The sequence below is a fragment of the Corvus moneduloides genome, chromosome 30, assembly GCF_009650955.1.
Source record: "Corvus moneduloides isolate bCorMon1 chromosome 30, bCorMon1.pri, whole genome shotgun sequence".
Classification (NCBI taxonomy): domain Eukaryota; kingdom Metazoa; phylum Chordata; class Aves; order Passeriformes; family Corvidae; genus Corvus; species Corvus moneduloides.
This window is the reverse complement of record NC_045505.1, coordinates 659,315-687,003: the sequence shown is the minus strand read 5'-3', so window position 1 is coordinate 687,003 and position 27,689 is coordinate 659,315. Positions and strand designations below refer to the sequence as shown.

General features: G+C 66.9%; 1 protein-coding gene across 1 annotated transcript; it reads right to left on the bottom strand.

The window, feature by feature from the left end:
* Window positions 1-175: 175 nt before the first annotated feature.
* Window positions 176-27,193, bottom strand: KMT2D (lysine methyltransferase 2D). Its single transcript, XM_032093985.1, is given in 56 exon segments — window positions 176-951; window positions 1,073-1,181; window positions 1,283-1,356; window positions 1,730-2,015; window positions 2,117-2,247; window positions 2,371-2,507; window positions 2,741-3,911; window positions 4,275-4,411; window positions 4,493-4,628; window positions 4,734-4,882; window positions 5,204-5,379; window positions 5,466-5,547; window positions 5,632-5,788; window positions 5,874-6,038; window positions 6,111-6,254; window positions 6,346-9,459; window positions 10,048-10,280; window positions 10,453-10,519; window positions 10,672-10,759; window positions 10,854-10,977; window positions 11,069-13,149; window positions 13,363-13,511; window positions 13,594-13,767; window positions 13,921-15,600; window positions 15,739-15,789; window positions 15,868-15,941; window positions 16,221-16,465; window positions 16,568-16,652; window positions 16,948-17,121; window positions 17,256-17,360; window positions 17,651-17,725; window positions 18,133-18,322; window positions 18,407-18,531; window positions 18,824-18,940; window positions 19,035-19,178; window positions 19,260-19,475; window positions 19,584-19,625; window positions 19,718-19,824; window positions 19,920-20,084; window positions 20,160-20,341; window positions 20,577-20,681; window positions 20,786-20,896; window positions 21,210-21,323; window positions 21,538-22,400; window positions 22,492-22,626; window positions 22,878-23,010; window positions 23,012-23,753; window positions 23,883-24,049; window positions 24,128-24,242; window positions 24,329-24,494; window positions 24,615-24,780; window positions 24,873-24,970; window positions 25,051-25,301; window positions 25,386-25,512; window positions 25,584-25,662; window positions 27,093-27,193. Coding segments are annotated over 55 exon segments (16,296 nt in total). The 5' UTR covers window positions 25,633-25,662; window positions 27,093-27,193; the 3' UTR covers window positions 176-858.
* Window positions 27,194-27,689: the final 496 nt, after the last annotated feature.

Here is a 27,689-nt window from a genome sequence, read left to right as displayed (position 1 = left end):
GAGGGGGTGTCCCCGTGTCCCCCCTTCAAGGCTCCTGCAGCCACATCTGAGGAGGGGGACAGGGGGAAGCCGCATCCTCTGGAGCCCGAGGGAGAGGGAAAGACCCCCCGCACCCCAGGAGGGAGAGGGGGCCGGGTTGGGATGGAGGGGGCTCACATTTAAAAACAACAACAAATAAAAGAAACAAATCTAACACTTAAAATGAGGTAGGTTTGGGTGCAGAAGCTCCTTGTGTCTGTCGGGGTCTTGGCTGCATCCCGCCGCCGCTCCGGGGTCTCGTCCACACGCACAAACAAAAAGAGATCAAAGGAACCGAGCGAGCTCTGGCCGCCACGCCGGCGGGGCAGAGCCCGGATTGTCGAGCTCAAGGAGTCTGTGTTACCTTGGTAATTAGCGAGCAAATATTATTAGTTTCTAAAAAAAAAAAAAAAAAAAACCAAAACAAAAAAAACCAAAACAAAAAAACGAAACCAACCAAAAAAAAAAAAAAAAAGAAACCAAAAAATAAAATAAAATAAAATAAAATAATCGTTATATCCAGACCGGCTCCGCACAATCGCTCCGGCTGCGCTGGGCCCGGTGCTGCTCCCCCGTGGCTCCCCCGCGAGGGAGGCAGGCGGGGGGTGGTGAAGGGGGTGTTTCTGAGCACCCCCCACTCCTTTTTTCCTCGCAGGACGAAGCAAAGAAAACCCTGAGTTGCCAGTTCATCTGTCCGTCCGTCCCGCTCGGGCAGGGCCGGCAGCGCTGCAGCCGCCGCTCTCCCTCAGTGCCCGGCTGCCCCCGGCACCTCCTGCAGCCCTGGGGGGCTCGGCGAGGTCTCTGAGGCGGGGGTGGCAGCCCCCAGCCCCTTTTTCCCAGTTAGTTCATCCACTTCCTGCAGTTCCAAGCTCCACAGTGGCAGGGGATCTTGTGCTGATCGTCCTCGAAGTCGAACTGGTAGTCATAGGTGAGCTGGGAAGGAGCGGGGAGTCACCCAAAGCACAGAGCTCAGCCCTACCACCCCCAGCCACCCTCCCTTGGCCCCCCTCAGCCTCCCAGGACCCCCTCAGCACCCCTTCAGTCCCTCACTGACCTCCTCCCCCTTGGGGATGCGCCGGCTGGAGATGATGATGATCTTGTCCTCCTTGTCGAAGGTCACGACTTCGGCCACACAGTTCGGGGCACACGAGTGGTTGATGTACCTGGGGGATGAGGGGGGTCAGCACCAACCCAGGGATAGGACAGATGGATGTCATGGCTCCCTCTGGGGGCATCCCACCACCCTGAAGTCCCCCGTGCTCACCTGGCCGGGCCCCCCGTCAGCGTGGCGTCAATGACGTGCTCGTTGTTGATGCGGAACATGTAAATGCCGCGGTTCTGCCACGGAGGAGAGGGGGTTGAGGAGTGCACTGAGGTCCCCATATCCCACCTGAGTCAACGTCCACCACCCCACATCCCACTGGAGACCCTCAAATCCCATATGAGACCCTCCATGTCCCACCAGAACCCTTAACACCCCTCCCAAGTCCCTCCACATCGCGCCTGAGTCCCCCCCATGTCCTGCCAGAGCCTCCAACATCCCACCCAAGTCCACCCACATCCCACCCGAGTCCCCAACATCCCATCTGACTCCCCCATGTCCTTCTCAAAGTCCCTCCATGTTCCAGCAGAACCCTCAACACGCCACCCAAGTCCCTCCACATCTTGCCCAAGTGCCCACACGGCCCCCAGCATCCCACCAGAGCCCCACCTGCTCCTCATAGATCTTCTCCCGTCGGTTGGCCACCTCGTTGCGGATGATGGTGCCGATGTACTCGATGACCATCGTGTGCTTCTCGATGTCCTTGGCCGCGTAGAGCCCCAGCCCCTGGATGCGGGACCGCGCCAGGTACACGTTGTTCTTCCACTCCGTCTTCAGGCGCCGGTACTGGGAGGACTTGGAGTGCACGAACTGCTTGCTGTAGGGCGTGTTGGTCTCGCCCGTGAACGTGCTCTGGTAGGCCTTGGACATGCTTGTGCTGTTCAGGGTGTGGGGCCTTCCAGGGGGGAACGAGAGGAGTTAGAGCTGAAGGATCTCCAGGGATCCCAGCTCTCCTGGTGGATCCCAACTCTCCCCGTGAATTCCAGCCCCACTTACCGCTTGTAGTGGGTAAGGATCTTGGGCTCAGAGCGGGCGCAGCCGGTGGGATTGATCATCAGTGGCAGCTCCATCAGGGGATGGCGCCCGTAGCGGAACAGGTAGTTCTGGCAGCTCTCGACGCCCGGCAGCTGCAGAGGGGGACACGGAAGGACCGGGGGTCAAGACGCAGCACCAGCACAGCCACTGGGCCCTTCCCCAGCAGGGTGGACCCCCAGTATGGGGGAGACACCCCCACCCATCCCAGGACCCACCGACTCAGCGATGCGCAGCACCGCGTGCACCGTGAGGCCGAAGAGCTCCTCGCCCTTCAGGTACTCAGGGAAGAGTCGCAGCATGTCGGCCTCCTTCCTCATCATCGCCACTGGCTCGATGATCCGGTTCCAGACAGCTGCCAAGGGAAGGGAGAACCACAGAATTAATGAGCCTGGAAAAGTCCTCCAAGATGATCGAGTCCAAGTGACCAATCACCGCCTTGTCACCAGAGCACAGCACTGAGTGCCACTGAGATGGGGACCCAGTGGGGACCTCAAGCCACCTTCCACCGCCTCACCCTCTGGTGTGTTCTGGTGTGGCTCAGCCACTGGGACAAAGGCCGGACGCTGTCATCTCCCAACTCCTTACCTTGTGGCGAGGAGTCAGAGAAGACAAGATCCTCCAAGCCCTGCTCGATGACCTGCACGACGAACTCGGGGCGCCCGTTGTTCTCGCAGATGGTGCAGCGGTAGCAGCAGCGGCGGTTGTTGGTCCGCAGGCTCCAGTAGATGCGCGTGGCCTCGTAGCCCACGGGGTAGAGGGCCGTGACGCTGTGGAAATCGGCCATCTGGTGTGGCAGCAGCTGCCCGATGGCGTGGAAGACCAACCCACCCACGCGGAACATGTGGAGCCGCTCCCCACGCTGGATGATGCTGGCGATCTGCTTCACCTCGTCCCGCTCGATGTAGACGCGGCGGAACACGGTGAAGCTGCTGAGCTCCTGCTCGCAGGGCCCCTTCAGCTTGTGCAGGGGGCACAGCATGGTCTTGTCCTTGAAGAACATGCACTTGGCGCGGATGGCGCAGGCAAAGTGGTACACGCAGGGGCAGCGGATGCGGTTGCAGCTGTTGGTGGCACCGGTTTTCTGGCATAGGGAGCACTTGGTGAGCAGCCCGCGGTGCAGGGCCACCTCCACGTTGATCAGGGCCCCTCCCTGCGTCTCATACACCTCCGTGGACCACAGGGCACAGTTCAGGTGGACCCAGAGGTCGAGGTCAAGGTTGAGCAGGCGGGCCGGCCCGTCCGTGGCCCCGTCGCCCTCCTCGTGGCAGAAGCAGCACTTGCGCAGGTCCTGCGGCACCTTTTCGGGGCGCAGCGTGGTGCCCAGCTTGTCGATGAACTCCGCAATCTCTTTGTCGCCGTCGCGCTTGGCCCCCCCTTTCTGGATGGTGACGAGGAAGCGCAGCCGTTTCCAGCGCACTCCCTTCCACTTCTTCAGCCGCGGCCTCGCCTCATCCCCGTCCTCCGGAGGCCGCGAGCGTGGCTTGAAACGGGGCGGCGAGTGGGCGGCTGCGGCCCCTTCCTCCTGGAGGGCTGGCGAGGGGGCCAGTGGCAGTGGTGACAACGGGGCTGGGGCTGCCTCGTGGGGTGCCTCGGGGTTGGGGACCCTGGTGGGCTCAGCGGGGCTGGATGGGGAGGGAACAGAGGGGGACAGCGGGGGCGAGGGCTCCTGGGGCAGGACAGAGAGCTGCCGCACATCCAGGTTGGAGACGTTGTTGACGTAGCAGTGGTGAAGGGTCTTCTCAGGAGCAGGGCTCTCCTGTGGCACAGGGAGGGGGGAACAGGTCAGAGCATTGCAGGGATGGGGACCCCCAACCTCCCTGTGCATTGCAGGGAGGGGTCCTTGGCCTTGCAGGGGCCCTGCAAGGACACCTCAGCACCCCATATGCCCCCGACCCTGCAAAGACCTCCTGGACTCCTCCCTGGGAGACTCAGCACCGCCCATGGGGATACCTGGCCCCCTAAAAAAGTCCCTGCAACCACGCAGTGACCTACAGAGACCACCACACACCTCCACCAAAAAGCCCCTACTCCTGTACCCCCACACAGCCACAGCCCTATGGGTACCCCAATACCCTCCCCCCAGGCTCCCAGCCCCGGGGGACCCCTGCATGCCACTGACCTGTCTGAGCAGCGTCAGGAGGTCCAGCTCGCCCTTGAGGCTGTACCCCGGCAGCACCGCGTCAAACTGCTTCAGCCACTCGGAGCTGCTGTCCGGCACCTTCCCAGCCAGAGCCTTCTCCTTCCCTCCGAGCATTCCTGGGAGAGGGATGGACAGCCTGTCGTGGGGGTCCCAGCCTAGGGACATGGGGGGCCCATGGGGACAAGGTGAACACTCACCGGCCATATCGGTCTCCACCTTCTTGGCCTCAACCACGGCTGCTCGCACGGGACCGTCAGGGAACAGCACCTCATAGGAGCTGGGGATCTTCATGCTCAGCAGCTCGGCCATGGCCACCATCACCCCATTGAGGTTCTAGGTGAGAGAAGGGCAGGATGGGTCCAGGGTGCTGCAGGTGCCACTGTGTTGGGTCACTGCTGGGACCCCGAGGGTCTTGAATCCCCCCATGCCCTCGCTCACCTTGGCAGCAGCTGCAGACACCGTCAGCATCACAGAGACCTCGCTGCTCTTGCCCTTCTCCCACGGGGCTCCTGGGCCTGCTGCCCCCACCTTCCCTGGGGGAGCCCCAAAGGGCTCAGTGACCTCATAGGGTTTTGTGTCGGGGAACACTGGTGTGGGGAGAGGGGGGTCAGAGCCAGGGTCAGAACTGTGCAAACCCAGCCTCACCAGCTGCCACCCATGAGCCCACCCAACTGCCCCAGATCCCTGCTGGGAATCCTCCACCCTGCAGATCGCTTTCCCTCACATCCCACACTTCCCAAGGACCCTTCCCCTGACTCCCTCAATCCCCTCCTAGATGGGGAAGCCCCTCCTACCCCATCCATATCCCATCCTACCTGACACCCATGCTCCAGACCCCCTCCTGCCCAGTCCACATGGACCACAGACCACTCCCGCCCTGCTCCACACATCCCTCCAGCCCATCCCACCTGGGATACTGGCCCGGGGGATGATGGGGATGATGGGGGACAGCACACGCTCCTCCAGCTCTGGCTTGGCCTCACTGAGAAGTGGGAATCGGAGCAGCTCCTCGCCCAGGACGCTCTCAGGGGATGAAGCAGGGACGATGCTGTCGGGGGAGTCACTCTCATCGTCACTCTCCATCCTGTGGGGACGGACATGTCAGCGGCTGGTGTCACCCATGGAGGGCTGGTGTCACTTGTGGGGGGTCACCACCCTGGGGGGTCTCACCTGACGTCCTCGGTCTGGTTGTGCGGAGGGGTGGGCAGTGCTGCCAGCAGGTCCAGGCTCTTCACCTCCACGGCCGGTGCATCTGCACACAAGGGATGGGTGTCATGGCAGGGGGTGACAAGCGATGGCAGGGACTCTGTGCCACCCCCGTGCCAGCCAGGCTCACCTTTCTGGCCGTGGGGCTCGCGGGCTGGGTCGGCATCCTTGGGCTGCTCCCCCAGCTCTTCAGGGGCCGTGACACCGTTCACCATCTTCTGCTGCACGGAGGGAGGGGGTGTGGGGGGCAGCGAGGAGGGTGGCGTGGGTGGGTTGCTGAGGTTGTTCTAGGGGGAGACGGCGGGGTGAGAACAGCAGGATGGTCCAGGACCCCCGGATAAGGGGGACACCAGGGAACAACCCCCCTCTCACCTTGGTGAGCAGCTGGGAGTAGTAGTCGGGGACGCTGTCGAGCACAGCGCTGCCGAAGGCGCCCCGCAGCTGGCTCTTCCCATTGATGGGGCTGCTGCCGAAGGGCGCGAAGAGGCTGAAGTTGGCCATGATGGTCGGCTCCGTCAGTGGCAGCAGCGACAGCTCCTGGGGACAGAGCGGTGAGGGAGGGACAGGGGCAAAGGCAGCCCCTCGCCACGCCCTGGCCCACAACCATACCTGCTTCAGCTGCTTCATGAGTGCCTCCCCAGGACGCAGCCCCTCATCCTTCCGCAGCTTCTTGCGGGACGCTGGAATCCGCTCGTTGCCTTTCTGCACCCGCTTAGGCTTGGTGGGTGCTGGCTTCCTGGCAATGGAGGGGTCCTGGGGAGGGAGAAGGGGGCGTGAGCCGTGCCAGGGCAGCCCTTCACCCATCACCCCACCCCCTCACCCCAGCCCAGCCTGTCCTGCTCACCTCCCGGCCCAGCAGCAGGGACTGCGGCCGTGGCTCTGTCCCGGTGCTCCGGTTCTCCATGTGCCCATTGAGCTCGCCCGGGCTCTGCGCTGAGAGCTGCACATTCTTGGCCCGCAGTAGCTTCTGCAGCAGCAGGTGCCCGGCCTCAGAGCGCCCACCCGAGGCCAGCAGGCTGTTGGCTTGGCTGTCCCCAGGGTCCCCGTTGGCCTCTGGTTTCGCTGTCTCGTCTCCATCCAGCTCACACTGTGCCACTGCCGCTGCCTCTTCCTTCGGCTCCTGCTTCACCAACACCTGGGGGGCTTCGCCTGCTGCAGAGGCCCCCTCTGGCATAGCCCCATTGATGTGGGTCTCACCAGGGTTGGCTGGGTCCACCCCTGGCGCCTCGGGGTCCCAGGGGCCGTGTGCTGGCTCAGGGAGGGCACCGCTGGGCGTGGGAGTCAGCCCTGGCTCCGTGGGTGCCGCAGGGCTGGGGGCCAAGGCTGGGATTCCCGGTGACGTCTTCTTTGGCTCTTGGGGGCTCTGCTCGGGGCTGGCCAGGTGCTGGGGGGCACAGCCCAGGGGCGAGGGGGCTGGTGGTGTGGGGAGGCGGATGAGGCTAGGCTGGGGGCCACGGGCAGCCAGGGCTGCCTGAACCAGCTCAGCCAGGGGCTGCTGGGGGGGTTGCCCTGGCAGCGCCCGCCCCGGCTCAGTGGCAGAGCTGCTCTGTGTCTCTGCTGGGGCACCTGGCCGGGGCTGGAAAAGGGACCCCATGGGACGAGGGGGCTGGCGGGTGGCAGGCAAGCTGTAGTCCGGGGCCTGCCCGGGGAAGGGGCCAGGGGTCCGTAGCGCCTGGTTCTGCTGCAGCAGGCTCTGCTGGTGCCGCTGCACCAGGAGGGCCTGGAGCTGCTGCTGCTGCTGCGGCGTCAGATGCCGCAGCTGCGGGTTCTTGGCCAGGACACCCTGGAGCTGCGCCCGGATCTGGCCCATCACCGGCCCCGGCACCTGCCCCAGGAGACCCGGGGGGAGAGTGGCTGTGCCCGCTGCCGCTGACCCTACTTTGTGCTGAACGGGGCTCTGGAGCCGCGGGGGCTGCGGCTGCCCTGGCAGGGCCCCTGCCAGCCCCTTGCCCGGCTGCTCTGGGGGCCGCGGTGCCGGCACCATGGTCTGTGCCGGGCCTGTCCCACAGCCCAGCGGTTGCTCTGCCACCCCCGCCGTATCCCCATGCTGCTGGGACAGCTCGGGGTGGACAGCCCCAGGGCTCTGCAGTGGCGGGGCGAGTAGGGCGCCTGGCTGCCCGGGGGCGGCCCGCAGGGCACCTGGCTGTGGGGAGGTCAAGAGGAGCTGCTGGCTCTGCCCCAGCTCAGCCTGGTGCTTGGGGGCCAGGGACTCCGGGCCCCCCAGCCCTGGCGGGTTGAGGGCTCCCTGCTGCTCCCCATGCAACTGCCCCCCGCTCTCGCCGCCCTCAGCGTGCAGGGCGCTGCCGTCCATCCCCGTGGGCTGGTCCTTGGCAGCCAGGACCGCCGGGGCCGACTGCATTCCCTGACTCAGGTGCAGCACAGAGGGGGCCTGGCCCCCCGCCCCGTGCTGCGGAAAGTGCTGGATCGAGGGCTGCCCCTGGCCCAGCCCCAGGAGACCTGGCTGGGCAGCCGCTGAGTTCTGCTGCTGCTGCTGCTGTGGGGCCAGCATTGCCCGAGACTGCCCCAGCTGCTGGGATAGCACGAGCCGGTGGCTCAGCATCCCCGGAGTCTGCGGCGTCAGCTGGGGTGAGCCCAGCACCCGCTGCTGGTGGGGGGCCAGGACGACCTGGCGCTGGGGTGGGGGGTGGCCCATCACGGGCTGGTGCTGCAGCCCTGGCGCGTGGCCCAGCACACCTGGCTGCTGCTGGGGCGAGAGCTGCTGCACCAGGAGGCTCTGCTGGCTGCCCAGCAGCCCCGGCTGCTTTGGCACCATGGGCTGAGCCCCCGTGCCGGGCTGTGGGGCTGGGGACTGCTGCTGCTGCTGCCCCAGCAGGCCAGGCTGCCCGGGCACGGCTGTGGGCTGCATTGGGGCCTGGCCCAGCACACCTGGCTGCTGCATGGATGCCTGGCCCATCATGCCTGGCTGCTGCAGCGATGTCTGGGCCAGCACACCTGCCTGTTGCATTGAAGCTTGTCCCATCACACCTGGCTGCTGCATGGACGTCTGGGCCATGATGCTCTGTGGCTGCATCGAGCTCTGTCCTATCACACCCGGCTGTTGCATGGACGCCTGACCCATCACACCCTGTTGCTGCATCGACGTCTGTCCCATCACACCTGGCTGCTGCATGGACGCCTGCGCCATCACACCTGGCTGCTGCATGGACGCCTGTCCCATCACACCTGGCTGCTGCATGGAGGTTTGACCCATCACGCCCTGTTGCTGCATCGACGCTTGTGCCATGACACCTGATTGCTGAAGTGACGTCTGTCCCATCACACCTGATTGCTGCATGGATGCCTGTCCCATCACACCTGATTGCTGCATGGCTGCCTGTCCTATCACACCCGGCTGCTGCATTGACGTTTGTCCCATCACGCCCTGTTGCTGCATGGCTGCCTGTCCCATCACACCCGGCTGCTGCAGCGACACCTGTCCCATCACACCCGGCTGCTGCAGCGACGTCTGTCCCATCACACCTGGCTGCTGCTGCAGTGACACCTGTCCCAGCATGTTCTGCTGCTGCAGTTTCTGTGCCAGCTGCATCCTCTGGAGCTGCCGCTCCTGCATCAGGCGGCTGTCGGCGGCCAGCCCACGCAGCGCGGGGTTCCCACTGAAGAAGGCGCCAGAAGAGCCGGGTCCTGGGGCGTTCCCCACGGGCTGCTGCCCCATGAAGGACAGGCCCTGCTGCACGGCCATGGACACACCGCCCTGGGGCAGGCGCAGCCCCCCGGGCTGCCCTGGCTGCTGCCCCAGGCCCTGCGCTCCCACCACGGCCCCCCCGGGCTGCTGCACGCCGTGGGCTGAGAGGAGCTGCCCTGGGAGCTTGGACATGAGGCGGGGGCTCTGCGAGGGGCTCAGGGCCATCACGGCCGAGGCCTGGTGCTGGTGCTGCTGCTGCTGCTTGTTGCGGTACTCAGCCATGAGGTTGGTGTGTTCCTTCTGCTGCTTCCGCACCTGATGGGGACGGTGGGGTGTCAGTGCCAGGAATGCCACGGTTTTAGTGCCAGGGACAGAGGGGACAACACAGCCTTAGCACTGGGGACAGTGAGGCATCAGCACTGGGAGTGGCACAGTGTTAGTACCCAGGACACTGGAGCATCAGCACTGGGAATGGAACAGCGTAGTACCCAGGACAGTGGGGCATCAGCACCGGGCACGGCACAGCATTAGTAGCGAGGACAGTGGGGCATCAGTACCAGGAATGGCACAGCGTAGTACCCAGGACAGTGGGGCATCAGCACTGGGAATGGCAGATAGCAGCGCCAGAAATGGCCCAGCCTCAGCACTGGGAATGGCACAGCTTTACTGCCAGGGACCGTGAGGCATCACACCAGGACTGGCACAGCATTAGTGCTGGGGACAGCAGGGTGGTAGAACCAGGAATGACATGGCACCAGTGCCAGGAATGGCACGTTTACACTGAGGACATCACATTTGCACCGAGGATGGCACAGTGTTAAACTTGGGAAGAGCGGTGCATTAGCACTGGGGACATCACGTTTGCACCAGGGACGAGGTGCCCACCCACATGCAGGGTCCTACCTGGTCCAGCTGCTTCTGGATCTTGCTCTGCTGCTCTGTCACCAGCTTCAGCTTCTCAGCATCGGCCTCGGGGAACTCCCGCCCGGCTTTCTTGGCCGTGCGCTGCTTGGCACACAGAGCCTTGCGGGACTTGCGATGCGCCCCGATCTGCTCCTCCAGCACCTTCAGCTGCATCTGCAGCAGCTGCTGCGTGTGGAACAGCCACTCCTCGTACTGCCGCTGGTCGGCCTCGTCTGTGGGACGGGGAGAGGGCATGGGTCAGTGGGGACCCCAGGTAAGCAGAGACCCCAGGTCAGCAGAGACCTCGGATCAGCGGGGACCCCGGGTGAGCAAGGACCCCGGATCAATGGGGACCCTGGCCCCCAGGGGCAGGGTGAACCCCATCCCTGCTGTGTCAGTACTCACTGATGACGCCCTGTGCAAACGTGGGTGGGTTGGGGCGAGCCTGGGTGGGGTCTGTGCCGCTCCGCTCCTGGCAGAAAAGGGCAGCGTTGGGGACACACGCTGTGGACTTCTGTCCTCTCCCCACAGTCCCCACCCCCTCAGAGAGCCACAAAACCATTGGCCGGAGCAGTTCTGGCAGCTCCAAGAGACCCCTGTAGCCCCTCTGGACACCCCACTCACCTGCCCGCTCCCCGCCAGTAAGTGGTTCTGCATTTCGGAGACAGCCGGGCCCCCTGAGAGCCGCTGGGCCAGCAGGGAAACCTGTTGCCTTTGGGGGACACACACAGAGATGGGGTGTGAGCCAGAGCCAAGGCAACCTGCCTGCCCCACCCTGTGCCCCCTACATCCCCCATTCCTGTTACCTGTTCATGCCTGGAGCCACCCCGATGCTGCCCTGAGCCATCACCTTCTTGATGCCCTTCAGTGCCACCATCTTGGCCTTGGCAATGGGGTCCATGATGTCCTCAGCCGCAAACTTGTCCAGGTCTGCTGGGAGAGAGACCACAGCATGTTCAGCCCTACGTCCCCCACCCGAAAGGGCCCCGTGCTCCCCAGAACAATCATCCGCAGCCCCTACCTGTGTCCGGGAAGAAGCTGTTGGCCAGCTGCTGCTGCATGACGAGCTGGGGGGGCTTCAAGCCCAGGGCAGGGGGCTGCACCCCGGCCATCGGCTTCTGCACCAGCACCTGCTGCTGGCTCTGCTGCGGCTGCCCCAGGGCCACCTGCACCCCATGGGGGGATGACAGCACATGCGACTGCCCAGAGCCCATGCCCATGTGGGGGGCCAGAGCTGGGCCCTGCTGGGGTGCATTGAGCCGGGGGGCCTGCGGCGGCAGCAGCGGTGGCCGGGCCACCAGCCCCAGCGGGAGGGGTGTCTGTGGGGTGCCCAGGCGGGGTGGTTGCCCCTCGGGAGGCTGCCCGGACGCCCCTGTGTGCAGCATGGGGTGTCCCGGGGCTGGGAGGTGGGGGGTGCCACGGGGCAGGTGGGCCGACATCTGCTGCTTCTTCTGCAGCTCCTTCTTCTCATGCTCCAGGAGGTCCTCGATGAGCAGCGGCAGCTCGCTGGCCACCAACGAGCTCTCCATCTTGTCCAAGTCATCCGCCGGCGAGTGCCGGGCACTGCCCAGCCCCAAGGCTCCACTGTCCAGCTCGAACTTCTCCAGCAAGGGGTTGCTCTGGCCACCCAGCTGGGCAGTTGCCAACCCACGGCCAGGGCCGGTGTAGGCGTCCTTCTCCAGCACGGGGACGCCAGTGTGGCCACTGTTGGAGAACTGAGCCAGGCCGAGGCGAGCGGGGCCGGTGCTGGAGCTCAGAAGGGTCTGGCCAGGTTTGACACTCAGCCCCAGGGAGGCAGAGATTTTATCCGTGCCCTGCAGTGCTTCTGACTTGACCGGCACCGGGAGGCGCTCAGGGCCGGTGGCGGTGAACTGGCAGGGCGAGGTCTTCAGGCAGCCGTCCTCCAGCTTGGGTTTGATGTCAGTGGGCAGTGAGCCGGCCTTGGCCTCCACACCCTGAGCCTTGAAAGCCTGGTCGGGGGCCAGCACAGTGCCCGTGGGGCAGGCAGAGAGTCCCAAGCCCATCCCAGACACCAGTCTCTCCTTGGGCACCTCCTGATCCTCCGCAGATGGGGTCACATCTTTGCTGTCCGCAGGGTCGGGGAGCTTCAAGGCGGGCGCTGGCGGTTCCGTCTTGAGCTGGGCCTCGCGCTCAGCCTTCTCGTTGGCCGACTCGACCAGGCGCAGGTGCTCGTTGAAGATGTCCTTCTTGTCACCTGTGTCCAGCTCGGGGTCAGTGTAGGCCAGCAGGTCGAACTCATCACCATTTAGCAGGTCATCAAGGTGGGGGTCTGCTGTCTCCAGGCTGTCCAAGTTGTCCAAGTCATCGTCCCCTTTGGCCACATCTGGATCCAGGCTAAGGTTGGCCAAATCATCATCATCTTCCAAGTCCTTGTGGGAGCCAAAGTCGTCGTCCAAATCAGGCTCCACGGGCACCTCGCAGGGCAGCCGCCCCCCCTCCAGGCTCAGGTGGCTCTTCCCTGGGGCCGGCGCAGGGTCCGGAGCGGGGCCGTCCTTGGGACCCTCAGGGCGGAGGGCAGCACCAGAGGACAGCGGGCGCGGGGGGACGTGCTGCAGCTCCAGGGTGGGGGCCGGCAGCGGCGGGGCCGCCTTGGCGTGAGGCTGCTGCTGGTGGCTGTTGCCCATCTCGGCTCCCTGCGGAGACGCGGGCGGCAGCGGTGCCGGAACCTTCTGGGATGGCAGCGCCTGCATGGGCATGACGGGGGTGCAGAGGGCCTGGGGGGTGCCTTCCTCCCCGGGCAGGAAGAAGCGAGGCCGGGGTGCCTGGGGGGCAAAGGGAGACCCCACGACCCCTCCAGGTCCCTTCTGCATGTTGTGTCGCAGCTCGATGAAGGGAGCACCCAGGGCAGCTGGTGAGGGGGGCACGGCCTCGGCAGGGGTGGGCAGGCGGGTGCCCAGGCTGCCCATGGGGGTCCCAGTGGCCGGGGGGGCGAAGCGGGAGGTGACAGGGAGCCGCAGGGCCGCCACGGCCGCCTGTTGCTGCTGCTGCTGCTGCCAGAGGTGCTGCTGCTGCTGCTGCTGCGGGGACGGCGACGGGAAGACCCCACGGGGGTAGAAGGCCTGGGGGGGCCCCACCGCCGCCCTGGAAGACACCGCGGTGTTGGCACCAGCTCGGTACAGCCCCGACGCACCACGTCCCATCCCCCTCAGACCGTGCCAAGCACCCAAAAACCCACAGCCACCCCCTCCCTCCCGAGTGCTCCCCAAAAGCTGGGGGTACACATGCTCCCGGGGTGATCCCTGCTGGCTCCCACCCGTGCATGCTGAGCCCATCGCCCAGTCACGGGGCACCCACCGCCCGCTGATGTCCAGCATGGCTGGCGTGGCCGCCGGCGGGGGCCGGGAGAGCCGCTCGTCCTGCGCAAACGCCGCCTGCACCATGACGGAGCCGGGCAGCTTCCCAGTGCCAGCTGCCGTGGCCAGAGTCCCGAGCAGACCCTTGTCCTGGGAGAAGGAAGGAAAAAAGAGAGTCACCCCTCCATCAGCAGCACCCCCACCCATGCACACCGTGCCTCAGCTCTCCCACCTGTGCCGGTTGGTACGGGGCCATGCCCCGGCTCAGCTCGAAGCTCTGCCCGCTGGCCTCCGGGGCCCAGCCAGCTGGCGAGGAGGAGGCGGCAGCGGCCGCGCTCTCCTTCTCCTGCCGAAGGCTGTTCCGCTGGATCTGCTGGCGGATGAGCAGCTCCCGGAGCCGCTGGCGCTGAGAAAAATCGACTGTTAGAGCCCAGAGTGGCAACAGGAGCAACGCAAACCACACGTGGAGTGGCTGTCGATGCCTCCAGAGTCCCAGTTTTTCCCTTTCATTCTCTCCCAAACCCGGATGGATACAGCCAGATCCCCAGAGAGACCTCACCTGCCGCTGCTTCTCCAGCTCCGACTGGCTCATGGTGCCAAGAGCCCCGTCCTGGCCACCAGGCAGCTCCGCCAGGTCCCGGTTTGGGGTTGCCGAGAGCCCCGTGGCCACCTCCTCCCTCTTGTCGGCCGTCAGTCCCAGCGCAGCGCGGGGCAGGAAGGCTCCAGAAGGGTCCTGCTGCTGCGGGGGGGCCGGGGGCTGCGGCGGCAGCACCGACGGGGGCCGCAGGGGCGAGAGGCTGTAGGAGTCAGGGGCGGCAGTGCCAGGGCCCAGCGGGCTGCTGGCCTGGTGGAAGCTGGGGGACGAGGCGTAGGCCGAGCTCTGGGGCTTCCCAGAGCCGTAATGGCTGTTGATCCCGTGGGGCTGGTGGGATGGGGAGCCCTTGAGCGGCTCCGAGACGGCCGGGGGGAAGGTGAAGCGTATGGGGGGCTGGCTCCCCGGGAACACGCTGGCGCCGGGCGAGCGGGTGAAGGGTGGCTGTGGCCCGGCCGGTGCCTTGGCGTGGGGGTCGCCTGCCGGGGTGCCTCCAAAACCTCCGCCAGCCGCCCCCACTGATTTGAACCCCGGCTCCGGCATCTGCGGACGGGGGGGTTTGTGCAGCGGGGTGAAGGGATCCCGGGACTGTGGCCGGGAGGGCGGCTGGGAGTAGGGATCTGGGGATTGGAAGCGAGGGGTGACGGGGGACTGGCAAAAGGCTTCGTTGGAGAGCGGGCGGGGGGTCAGAGGGGACTGGGAGCTGGATTGGGACTGAGGGCTGGCGGGGATGCGGGTGAAGGGTTCGGAGGGCAGGGAGCGGGGCGGGAGGGAGCAGCAGGCCTCGGGGGGCTGCAGCCGGGGGGTCAGCGGGGGCTGCGAGTAGGGGTCCAGGTAGGGCGACTGACGGTAGAGATCGGGGTGGCCAGGGGGCGAGGGGGCCAGGGGATGGGGGTCGGGGGGCCGGTGCCCCAGCCCCGGGCTCTGCGGCTCTACCTGAGAGACCCGTGGGGTCATGGGGGCTTTGAAGACGTCGGCCGCCTTCAGCTCCGCAGCCGAGAGGTGGGGGCCACCCGGGGAGTCCCCGTAGCCCATGGCAGAAGCGTAGCCGGGCGAGCAGACCCCCAGGCTTCCCCCATCCTCCTTCTTCACCTCCAGACCCTTCTTCTGCTCCCCAAAAGGCAGGGGAGAGAGCAGGGCCTCAGGGGGCCGCGCCCCAGGACTACCTGGCACCGAGAGGTTGTCCAAGGAGGGGCACCGAGGCTTCAGGAAGGGGTCGGGGGTGCCGGGTTGGTGCCGGGGGGTGCCAGGCGGCGTGGGGTGGAAGTCGGGGGGAGCGCGGGGGGCTGTGAGGGGCTGGGGCTGGCCAGGGAAGGGCTGGAAGGCAGCGCCCGATGTGGGGCTCTGGCCCAGGGGCGAGGGGAAGCGCGGCTCCAGCGAGTAGGTGGGGGCCGCGCCGTAGGGATCGTGCGAAGGCACTTGGGCGGGGGACTGGGGCGGGAGCTTGAGGAAGAGCTCGCTGGGAGACTCCGGTCCCCCTCCGGCACCCGCTGGGGGCTTCAGGAAGCCCTCGCCGGTGGCGGGGGGGCTGCTGATGTAGACGGGCTGTGCCCCTGGCGGCACCGGGATCCGCAGGTGCAGCGAGGGCCTCTCAGGCTTGCGCAGTCCCTCCCCTTTGGTCTGCTTGTTGATCTGGCTCTCGGCCTGCTGCAGAGAGAGCCGGGCCATCAGGGCTGGGGGAGCCCTCCTGCCCTCCCGGTGGGGAGGGGACGGGCTGGAGGTGGGTACACCGTGTCCCCCAGGGCTGGGCCGGGGCCGCCGGGCACCTCCCCGCGCCTCACGTACCTTCTGCACCTTGTTGATGCGATGAGCCGCCCGGTTATCTTTGGCCTTTTGCTAACAAAGACACGAAGCCAGCTGACTTGCAGCCCCCGGCGCCCCAGCCCCCCACTCCGCTGACCTCCCAGCACTCACCAAATACGGGGCTTTGTCCGTGGCAGGGACTTTCCTCCAGAGCTTCATAATCTGCTTGCAGCGGCTCGACCAGTCTGGGAGTCCAGTATGAGCAGATGAATGGGAGAAAAGCGACATTAGCCCAGACCTGACGAGCCCACCCACATCCTTGGTGAGTCACTGTCCCCCCCTTCACGTGAGACACAGCCCTGTGCCTGGGAGATGGAGCTGAGACCCCCTGCCCACTTCAGAGAACACTTCAGTGCCACAACAGCCAGGATCTCCCCTCCAGAAAGGGACCAGGGGAGTCACGCTCCACCCACAGCCCCACCCCTCACCCCACTGGGGTGGCTGCAGCCCCCCCAGAGCCCTACCTGGATAATCCTGCTTGAGGTTGGGGAAGTTCATGTTGGCGTAGAGGACGGGGGAGATGGTGGAGAGCTCGCCCAGCTCCTCGTCCTTCTCCCAGCGCTGCAAACTGCGCTGGTTGTAGGACAGCCCGTCACCCTCGCCCTCCGTCGTGGGCGTCGTGGGGGTCGAGGGGGTGGTGGCGGCCGAGCTGCTGGCCCAGGGGCTCTCAGGCTCGCAGTGATCTGGGCTGAAGAAGCCACTCCGTTCCCTGAGTGGAGAGGAGTGTCACAGATCATCAGGGTGTGAGGGAAGAGTGGGTGCCACGACACCCCGCAGTTCAGCTCCTCCAAGGAGGGGACTCTTTAAGTACCTGTTATCGAGGAATGGGGACTGGCAGACCCCCGAGTAGGAGTCCAAGGAGACAGATCCAGACAGCGAGCCCAGGGAAACGCTCCCTGTGAGGGAAAGGAAGTGGGTTGGAGGGAAGGCAAAGCTGGGGCACAAATCTGCACCCGCCCTGGGGGCCCAAAAAACCCCCAGATAGCACAACCCCCAAAATGCTTCTCATGTTCACCCCCGAGCAACAGGGAATACCCAGGAGCCTGGGCTCTCGGGTACCACAGGCACCACTGCTCTCCAAGCATGTCAACCCCATGAGTTTGGCTTTCCTGGGCCTGGCCATGAGTCCTGCCCTTCATCACACCCTCCAGGGACCTCCTGGGTGACAGGGGCTCTGCCAGTTCCACCCACCCTGCCCCGAGAGCTGGAGGTCTCCTTGCAGGAACGGCCGCTGTGCCCGGCTGGGGTCCTGCCCGGCCTCCATCCCCGCGGCCACGCAGTTGAGGGGCTGCTCCCCACGTTCCGCCGAGCCCAGCACGTCCTTGAAGAGCTGCTGCACGTCTTTGCTCTCCATCTTGGGCAGCTCTGCAGGGGCAAAAGCAGGAGCTGAGCCACCACAGCGTGCAAATGCCACACTGATGGGAAATGGAGAAAGCTCGGGGTCACGGTCCTGGGACCGCTATGGCTTCAGCGGACGAGGGGGTACAGGATGGTCTCACCTTCCGTGGGGATCTTGTCAAGGTCGGAGCTCAGCGCTCCCTCGCCAGGGGTGGCTGGTTTTTCAGTGTCCCCAGGGTCTGGAGAATCCTTCGGCTCATCAGCCCCTGCGAGGAGGAATCAGGAAGTGCCCTCAGACTCCTGGGGCCCCCCAGGGGCAGCCCCCATCACCCAACAAGGGACGGGAGTGCCTCGGTCCTCCAGCGACGCCGCGCCACGTGGGGGCGCTCGAGGCGCCACTCTATGGTCACCGGCATCATGGGAAGGGAACCATAGAGGTCAGCCCTGCCTAGAGGGGCCCCCTCAACCATAGAGTTCCGTCTCGATGGTTGCGGGCGCCATACGCCCCGTGGAGGACTCGGCCATCGAGGGGTCCCGTGGGGGTCCCGGGGCTCACCCAGGTCCTCGGCCTTTGCGTCGTCCTTGCCATCGTCATCCGGAGCGGCAGCGCTGCCATCGGTGCTGTCGTCCCCTGCAGGGCACCCCAGGATTCAGTGAGGAGGGCCAGGACCCCACAACCCGCCCGGGGTCACTCCCTGACCCCCAGCATCCTCCTACACTCCTCAATGGCAGCCCCCAAGAGTTCTCAGCATTCTCCAACAAGCTCAGGGATGCCCAACAACCCCCTAGCCATCCTCAGCCATCCTGGCGACCGCGACAACTTCCAACAAACCCGGGGACCCCGGCTGTTGTGGAACAACCCCAGGAACAATCCCCAACCATCCTCAACAACCCCAGGGATCCCCAACCAACTCCAGGGACCTCCAACCACACTAGGAACCCCCATAAACCCCCGGAACCCACAACGACCCCCCACTAACCCCTCTCCTGGACGGCAGCCATGGTTTGGGTTGCAGACCCACTCCTGGCCACACTCACCTCGGGGATGGGTGGGGGTCTCCCTCCTGTCCGGGGTGCCCCCCAGAAGTGCCCCAGCCAGGTTGGGGTCCCCCTTGGGCCTTGGGGCACCCTGGCCCAGGGAGGGGCGGGCGGCCCCGTCCCCCACTCCGCCCGCTGCCAGCAGCGCCTTCCGGCTCAGGTCCATCAGTGCCTTCCCAAAAAACGCCTCCTGGAACGGGAGGGTTCCGTCAGCATTGGGGGGTGCCCTCCATCCATCCCCCCCATCCATCTCCAGCCCCTCCATCCATCCTACCTGCAGGTATGGGGGGAACATGTCCTCCAGCTTGCTCTTCTTCCGTCCCCGGCGCTTTTTCTTCTCGTCCCCCTCTCCTGAGCCTGGATCCAGGCCGGCCTCGGCTGGGACATCACCCGGAGCCCCTGCAACGGCCCCCCCAGGAATGAACACTCGCCCCCCCCAGAAAGGGTCCAGGGCTGTTCCTGTGCCACTGGCACAGCGTTGTGGAGTGCAACCTGAGGGCCCCTCCACATCCCTGGAGATGAGAGAGGAAGCGGAAATGGGAAGGGGTTGAAAAGAGAAAGAATGGTGCTGGAAAGGGGAAAGAAAAAAAGAGGGAAAGGGAAAAGAGGGAGGGGGGGAAAGGAGGAAAAGGAGGGAAGGGAGGAAAGCAGAGAAGGGGAAAATGATGGAAGGGGAGCCACTGGGCCCTACCATCCTCAGGGTGTCCTTCGGTGCTCAGCCCCTCACGCCCCACGTCCGGCAGCACCGCCGAGACCTTCTTGAGCCGCGTGTGGGACTTGCGCTGCCGCACCATGAACCCGCCGATGCCTGGGGGGCAGAGAAGGAGGGGGGATCACAGTGGGGCCTGGAGGGGTGGGTTACAGAAGAGCCCGGAAGGGTTCAGGGCCTGTGGGACACTCACCGGGCCGGTACGGTTTACGCTTCCTCTTCTTGCACTCCTCAGGGTCCTCCAGCCCCTTCCCCGAGTCCCCGTCAGCTCCAACGTCGCGGTCGGGGCTGGCCGGAGCCTCGAGCTTGATCTCACACTCCATGTGCTCCACACCCACTGCCAGAGGGGTGCACATGAGTGGGGTCCCCTGGCACCTCCACACTGCACGCCCCCAGCTCTCCCGCTGGCAACACCCACCCTCGGCTTTGAGCAGCTCATCCGTGTCCAGGTCACCGTCCTTCTTGTCCTCAGGGCCCAGGGGGTCACCCCCCTCCAGCCCCCCATCCCCGTTGAGGGCGCCTGGGCGGCCCTTGCGCTGCCGCCGCTTGTGCAGGGGCGACAGGGTCAGGTTGCGCAGCACGGCCATCCCTGTCTCCGTCAGCCACACGCCCTCGAAGCGGAAATACTGGGGCTCTGAGGGGACAAACACCGGCATTGGGGACAAACGCCAGAACTGGGTGCACGGCCAGAAGAGGGCACAGCACCGGGAACCCCACGGCCCCGGCAGGGCACCGCACGTACCGGGATCCTTGGCTTTGACCATCTCTGCAGAAGGTGCGGGCACTATGACAGGAAAACAGAGGGGAAGGTAAGTCCCCATGCCACCCAAATGCCCCCCCAAGTCCCCCGGAGCTCCCTCTGCCCCATGAGCTCACCGGGTTTGACCACATAGGGCTGGCAGGCGCTGCAGTCGAAGCCTTCATCCGCAGCCTGCTCCACCTCCTCCTCGGTGAAGAGGCTGTCGCACGCCGCGTGCAGCCACCTGCAGACAGCAGCGGAGGCCTGTCACACACCACGGCCTCCCCCGGAGGACCCCAAATGTGACCCCCCTCCCCAAGGCCAGGGCACGGTGCTCACCGATCGCAGTGCCGGCACTGGATGAGCAGGTCGTCCTCCACGTACTTCTCGCGGCAGAAGGGGCAGACGACGAGGCTGGCACAGGGCGCGCAGTGGGTGTAGTTGTTCTGCCACTCGCAGTGGAAGCCGGGGGACGCGGCCCCGCACTGCACACAGCACACGCACCTGCACAGGGGGAGTCCAAGGGGTCAGCGCCAGCGCCCAGCTCCCCCCGTGGCTCCCTTTGTGTCCCCCACGCACCACTTGCACTTCCAGCCGCCCTTGGGCACGGTCTGCAGCGGGGGGTCCAGGCAGTACGTGTGGTAGCTGATGTCGCAGTCGTCGCAGAGCAGCAGGCGCGAGGGGTCGGAGGCTTTGCCGCACACCTCACACACGATGCACTCCACGCAGCGCCAGCCCTTCAGCAGCATCACCTTGGTGATCTGGGGACACGGCAGGGCAGCCACGTGAGCCCTGGGCATGGCCACGGGGGTCCCCAGGCTCGGTGTGGCTGTGGGGGACACGCCAGGGCTCGGCACGGATGTGGGACGCGCCAGAGCACAACTCAACACACGGACGTGCCAGGCATGACCTCGTGTGCATCCCACGGGACGTGGACAGTCCCTGGGGGGCACAGCACAGTCCTGTGGGGCCAGGGGTCCTGGGCCCCCTCCTCACCTTGCTGTTGACGCAGTAGGGGTGGTAGCACTGGGAGCACTGGGAGCAGGCGAGGAGGTGCCCCTCGGCCCCACGCCCGAAGCTGCCGCACACCACGCACATGTCCTGGGAGGGGGGAGAGGTTATGAGTGAGGAGACAGCAGCCGGCGGGAGAGAGAGAGAGTCTGTCCCACCCTGTCCATCTGTCCATCCTGCCACACCCTGGTTACCTGCATGAGCACAAACTTGTCAGTGTTGGAGAAGAGGACGACCGTGTTCTGCATTGTGTCGTCATCGTCCTCGTCCTCCTCCTTGCTGGGCGAGCTCTCCACATCAGCGAGCTGGGGACAGAGCGGGAGGCTCAGCACTGAGGACACCCCCTCTGTGCAGGCTGGGGGGCACCAGGAATACACAGGGCCAGCAGAACCCCTCCCCAGGGGGAAGCTCTGTACCTGCCCTATGCTTGTGGGGTGAAGCCCCCAGACTCAGCAAAGGCCCAGGCAGTTTCACCTCCTGTGAGACCTCCATCCACCCCATCCTAACTATTCCCAAGCCTTTCCAAGGGATGGATGGTGGGGAAGGGGATGGGGGAGACGCTCAGCCTCACAGCTCAAGGACCCCCTGGACCCCACCTCTGCCCCAGCCCAGCCTTACTGCTAAGGTGTCAACAGACGAGGTGGTCGACTTCAGGCGTGCACGGCCCCGGCCTCGGCCCCCGTGGGACCCCCCTCGGGGGCGTCTCCGCCCAGGGAAGCTGCTGCTGCGACCCTGTGGCCAAGGGGAGAGGGGAGTTACAGCACCGGAGGGCCCAGTGGGACCCCCACGCCAGGGCAGCAGAGGGGCACTGCCCCATCTCACCCCGCCACACGCTCAGCCCTCGCCTACTTGCTGCAAGGGCTGCCCAGGGAGCGGATGTAACCCCAGTGGGGTACTCAGGGTTAGGGGTCCCCCCAAAATTGTGGTGAGCGGGGTGCCTCCATACCTGCTTGACGCGGGAGCGCCCCGGGGAGCTGCGGCGCCGGCTCTTGTCCGCGTCGCCCTTGGCTGCTGGCTCGAAGAGCAGCGAGTCATCGGTCTCGGCGCCCAGCGGCAGCGACCCAGCGTCCTCCTTCTGCAGGCTGGCATCAGCCGAGGCTGGGCCCAGCTCAGGGGACAGCGACCCCCCACCCTCAGGGTCCGGGGACCCCAGCAGTGGCTCCGAGCCGGGGAAGCTGCTGCTCGTGTCCCCCTGGCTCAGGTTGGAGATCTCATTGAGGATGTCGGGCCGTGGGCGCAGGGCGGGGGGCTCGGGGCACCCCTCGTCCGCGTGCCCCAGCAGCTTCTCGCCGGTAGTGCACACCTCCATGGGGGTCTCAGGGCCCAGCTCCTCTGGCTCCAGGAGCAGGGGGGACCCCGAAGGAGACCCCTTGGCTTCGGGGTCCCCCCCAGCCCGGCCTTCCTCCAGCGCATCCTCCTCGCTGAGTGGCGGGGAGCTTCCACTGGTGCCCTCCCTCTCCAGCCTCGGTGCCTCTTCTTCCTCCTCTTCCTCCTCCTCAGGCACGCCTGGGAAGGGCCCCAGCTCAGGGGCTGGGCTGCCGTGGGGGGCATCTCCAGGGGGGCTGGCTGGGGACTCCCCCTCGCCACCGGCCATCTCCATCTCCTCATCCTCAGGTGGCTCAGCGGGGGCCAGGGTGACAGCAGGGGAGCCCAGGGGTGGCGGCGGGGAGCCAGGGGGGTCGGTGTCCATGGCGGTGCCAGGGCTGCCGGGGGGCTCAGGCAGGGCTGGGGCGGGGGGCTCGAGCACCTCGTCCTCCTTGGCATCAGGGGAGGGGGCTGGGGTCCGTGCAGGTGAGATGGCACGAAGAGCTGGGGGTAGAAAGGTGGGAACAGTGATATCACAGCCCCCCTGGAGACACCCACCCCCTCAATCCCAACCCTGGTGTTTCCCCAGACCCACCTGGGGGAGCTGAGGGTGGGGGTGTCATCTCAGGGGGCAGCGAGGGCTCTGGCTCCAGCTCCATCTCCTCCTCCGGGAGCACCTCTGGAGCCAGGGCTGGCGCTTCCTCTGCCACCGTCACCTCGGGGAGGAGACCTGGGGAATGGGGATGGGGTGAGCGGGTATGGGGGTCCCCTCCACTTCCCTGTGCCACCCAGCCTGGGATTGAGAGGCAAGACCCCCTCCCACCTCCCCGTGTACCCCAAAACAGGGCACCAACACATGAAAAGAGGAGGAATACGGGGGTCAGGCAAAGCCAGTGTTGGGAGGAGCCCCTGGTGTGGGACCCCCACACCCACCAGAGATAAGAGGAAGGGGAAGAGGACAGTGAAAAGCTCCCAGATTACCTGGTGGGTTCAGGTCCTCCTCGGGGAGCAACTCACTGGGGACCGGCTCTTCAGGGGGCAGCTCAACAAGGGGGGGCTCCTCAGGGCTCAGCTTCTCGGGGGGCAGCGCTTCGGGAGGAGGTTCCTTGGGGAGCAGCTCGTCGGGGGGGGGGTTCATCGGGGGGCAGCTCGTCGGGGGGCAGCTCTTCAAGGGGTGGCTCATCAGGGGGCAGCTCTTCGAGGGGCAGCTCATGGAGGGGCGGTTCATCGAGGGGCAGCTCGTCGAGGGGAGGTTTGGGGGGCGACTCATTGGGGGGCAGCTCGTCAGGGGGTGATTTGTCGATGGGCAGGACTTCAGGGGGCAGCTCATGGGGGGGCGACTTCTTGAACGCTGGTTTCTCAGGGGGCAGCTCAGCAAGGGGAGGGACGTCAAGGGGCAGCTCATTGGGGGGTGTTTCACTGGAGGGCACCTCCTCAGGGGGAGTTCTGTCAGGGGGCAGCTCAGCAAGGGATGGTCTCTCGAGGGGCAGCTCCTCAGAAGGAGGCTCCTCGGGGGGCAGCACGAGAGGAAGGGGCTCCTCAGGGGGCTGCACATCAGGAGGCTGAATGTCAGAAGGCTGCGTGTTGGGGGGCGGCTGATCGAGGGGCAGCTCATCAGAGGGCAGTTCTTCGGGGGCTTCCTCACTGGGGGGCACCTCCACAGAGGCCAGCTCGCCAGGAGGAGACTCAGCATTGCTTGGGGGAGCCTCGTTGGGGTCTGGGGGTGCCTCTTTGGGGTCTGGGGGCGTCTCGCTGGGGTCCAGGAGGGGTTGCGTCTCCTCATCACCCCCCACAGGCTCCAGCTCAGGCGGGGGCATGGGTGCATCCGTCGGCTCGCTGGGGACAGGGGACTCCGACCTGGGATGGGGGAGCCTGGGTGAGGGGGCAGGGCTCAGGCCACCCCTTCCCCAGGGCTGTGGGACACATCCCCTGAGCCACAAAGGGCCTGATTCCCCCCTCCAAACCAGCACCCCCATCCCCACTCACGTCTGGGCGGGCGGGTCGGGCTGTGCTGGGTGTTCTGCCGCCGTGGGGGCATCGGCTGTGGCACGGCGCTGCTGGCAGTCCCCGCACACCGCAGACCCCGGGGACCACTGGCAGCTGGAGCCGAGCCCCGCGGGGTGCTGGCCACAGTCCGAGCAGACCCAGCAGTTCTGGGGGGAGGCAGAGATGTGTCAGGGGGTGCAGTGGGGGGCAGGCACCCTGTGCCCCTGAGCGAGAGCAGGACATACCTTGCACCTCCAGGAGCTGGTGGGGAGGCCCTGGATGGCCGGCTCCATGCAGAAGGGGTGGTAGCCCTTGTCACACGCCTCGCACACCAGCATCGCAGAGTCCCGGCTGGGCTGCCTGTGGAGTGCAGGGGCGAGTGAGTGAGGGCTGGGACCCCTCCTTGGGCGTGTATTCCCCTCCCCACCACGGGGCTGGGGGCTCACCTGCAGGTTTGGCACACTTTGCACTCGGGGCACTGCCAGCCCGAGCGCTTGCGGGGCGTCAGGGAGATGTCCAGGCAGGCCCCGTGGAAGTGCTGCCCGCAGCTGGTGCAGAACACCAGGTCCCGCAGGTCGCCCGGCCCTTTGCACACCGAGCACCGCGCATCCTCTGCCAGCCGGGAGAGAAGGGGGTCAGGGCTGCCTACTCAGGGGGTTCTACCCCACTGGGACCCCTGGCTGGGGCAGGAGGGTCCCAGCACCCAGGGGTGATGTCCCCAGCCCCACGCACCCGTGTCCACGGCCTCAGCCACGTGCTCAGGGCAGAGCAGCCGCAGGGTCTTCATGGACTGGAAGCAGCCGCTGGCGGCGGCACAGGGGAAGTGGTAGAGGCGGGAGCAGCCGGCGGCTGCCCGGCACGGGATGGTGGCCCCCGCCCGCCCGCAGCGTTCACATTTCTGAGGGTGGAGGAGTCCGGGGGGGTCAGCGCTGCTGCAGGGGGCCAAACCGAGCCCCCACCATCCCCCGGGACCCCTCAGGGTCTGCTCACCTGTGAGATCCCTGAGAAAACAGCTCTGGCCACGCCGGCCACCTCCAGCCCAGTACCAGCCGCCCAGGCCGCACACCAGTGGTGCACCCAGCAGTGCCCTGTGGGGAGGGGGTGTCAGGGACAGCTTGGGGACACCCAGGTGGCAGGATGGGGACCCCCATGCTGTAACTGCACTCACCTGTCGGCTCGAAGAGCTGCACTGGGGTCACCCCCTCGGAGAAGCCAATCTGAGCCAGACCGTCGCCCGCCAGCTCTGGCTCTGGGGGGAGCTGGCTGGGCCCTGGAGGAGGCTGGCCAGGCCCATCCGGGGGCTCGTGGCCCACCAGCCGTTCCGGCCAGTCGGGCACTGGCTCGAAGCGCTGCAGCTCCCGCTGCCCGTGTAGGCTCCAGTCCCCACAGTTGCAGAGGGCGCAGCGGCGGCCCAACGGGCTGGGAGAGGGCAACGAGGGGTGTCAGCGGTATTTAGGACCCCCCCAATAGCTCCACGCCAGCCCCAAGCCCTCCCACCCTCACCTGCCAGCCTCAGGAGGTCCCTCCGTGTCCGTGCTCTCCGGCTCTGGCCCCGCAGAGGCTCCTTCGGGGGGTTTCAGGGGGTCCCCCTCAGCGCTGCCCATCTCCTCCGAGGCCACAGCCCCATCGGCTGTGGGGAGAGGGGGTGTCACCACCACAGGGGAAACAGGGACAGGCCCCCAAAGTCCTGCCCTGGCTCACCTGGTGCGGCCGCGTCCTTCTCCTCGCTGGGCGCCTTCTGTTCATCCATCCTGCCTCTGGCGTCCCTGGGGGGCCACAGCTGCAGGGGGGACATCGGTCAGCACCAGGGGTGATGATACCTTCCCTGGTGCCCCTGCAGCCCCCCATGACCCTCTACCCTCTAAGGGACAGGGCAGCCTCTTCCCGTCACTCTCCCCAAGGGAAGTTTGTGGGCTCTCAGACTGGGAATGTCCCCCAGGAGCAGGGGGTGGGTCCCTCCTCCCTGGAGGTCCAGGACACCCCCTGGCCTCACCCATCACCCTCTGCCCCCCAGGTCCCCCCCAAGTCCAGGCAGTGACACCCAAACACATCTGGGGCAACCAAGCCCCCAGGTGACCTCGATTAAACCGTGGGAGAAGTGGGGGGTTGGTGACCCCGGCTCTATCACACCCCACGGAGTCACCAGGACCCCCGAGGAGCCCTCAGGACCCCCCCGGGAGCACACCCAGTGCCCCACACCTGGGGGATCTTTGGGGAGGATTTGGGGGTGCAGCAGAAAACGGGGTTCCCACCACCAGCACCTGCCTGTGCCACAATTTCCCCAGGCCCAGCACGAATCCTACACAGCACAGGGAGTCCCGGTGGGAAGACTCACCCCAAAACTCAACGCACAAATCTGGGGGGGGGGGGGGGCATATCCTGATCTGCAGCCGCCCCCTCCCACCGCTGCTTCACGCGCACCCCAAAAACCCGAGAGGGCTCTGGCACCGCGGGGCACTGAAGGGGACCCCAACCCTGACCACGAGCCACACACGGGGTACGGGCGGGAGACCGGGAGGGGACCCGCGGGCACGGGGGGGGCCCCAACCCAGAGCCCGGGGCACCAGGGAGCGGGGGACGCGCTGGTGCCGCGCCAAGCCCCCAAAAACCCGAGACGGCGCGGGGCGGGTGGAGAGAGCCCCCGGTGGGGTCCCGGCCGCGGGGCAGGAGCGTCGTGTCCCACCCAGCACCCACCCAGCACCCCCCGCCGGTTCCCGGTGGGCCCGGGGGTATTCGGGCCCTCCCCGGAAAGGCTCCGGGGCCGGGGGGATTTGGGCCCGCCCGAGAAAGGCTCCGGGGCCGGGGGGAGGCCCGACCACGCGGGGACACCCCCCCACACCCTTCCCGGTACGGCCGGGCCACGCTTCCCCCGCTCCCCGGTGCAACCGGGGGGTCGAGCCGGCCAGGCCCCGATCCCCGGCCCACCGCGGCCTACGCTGGCACCGGCACCGGGCCCCGAGCGACGGGCCCGGCCGTACTTGCGCTGCAGCCGCCCGAGCCCCACCGGTACCGGACACAAAGGCGTAGGAGCCGCGCTCTGGGCCCGGCCCCGGTCAGGCCTTACCGGGAGCGGCGGCACGGCGGAGGCGGCGCGGCCCGAGCCCGCACGACCGCGGGGCCGCTCCTTCCGGAGCCGCCGGGGCCCGTCCCGCCCGCGCGGGCCCCCCGACGGGGCCGTTCGCACCCCCGCGCCCCCCGCCCGGTGCTCACCCCCGCGGCCGCCCTACGCCGACGGGCCTCGGGGCGCGGGGCGTTCGGTGCTCCCCGGCGCGGCCATTTCCAGAGGAAAGTAGGTCCCGCCGCCCGCCCCCGCCCCGCCCCGCCCGCCCCGCCGGGGCCGCCGCCGCGCTGGGTCCTAGGGGGGAGCCGCGGACCGGGGGGCGCCGCCGCTCCCGCACTACTTTGGGCGGCGGGGGCTGCGGGCGGAGGGAGACGGTGCGCGGCGGGCGGGCGCTGCGGCCGCGGGGGGGGGGGGGTGCGGGGGGTGTGACGGCGCGCGCGCGGCCGCAGCGCACGCTGCCGGGCGGGGCGGGGGGGGAAGATCCCTCCGCCGCGCTTAACCCCGGCGGCGCCGGGGCGGGAGCGCACGTGGGCACCGAGGGGGCGGGGCCGGCGGCGGGAGGCCACGCCCCCTCCCGGGACCGGCACCGGGGCGGCCCCGAGGGTGGACAGAGGGAGGCATTCGGCACGGCCACGGGGTTAGAGGAAGGGAGGGTGGGCTCCGGGATGGGGTCGCCCGAGCAGCCGCCGGGACCGCCCACCGTGTCCCGGGCTGGTGTCTCTCTGTTGGCAACCACTGTGTCCGGT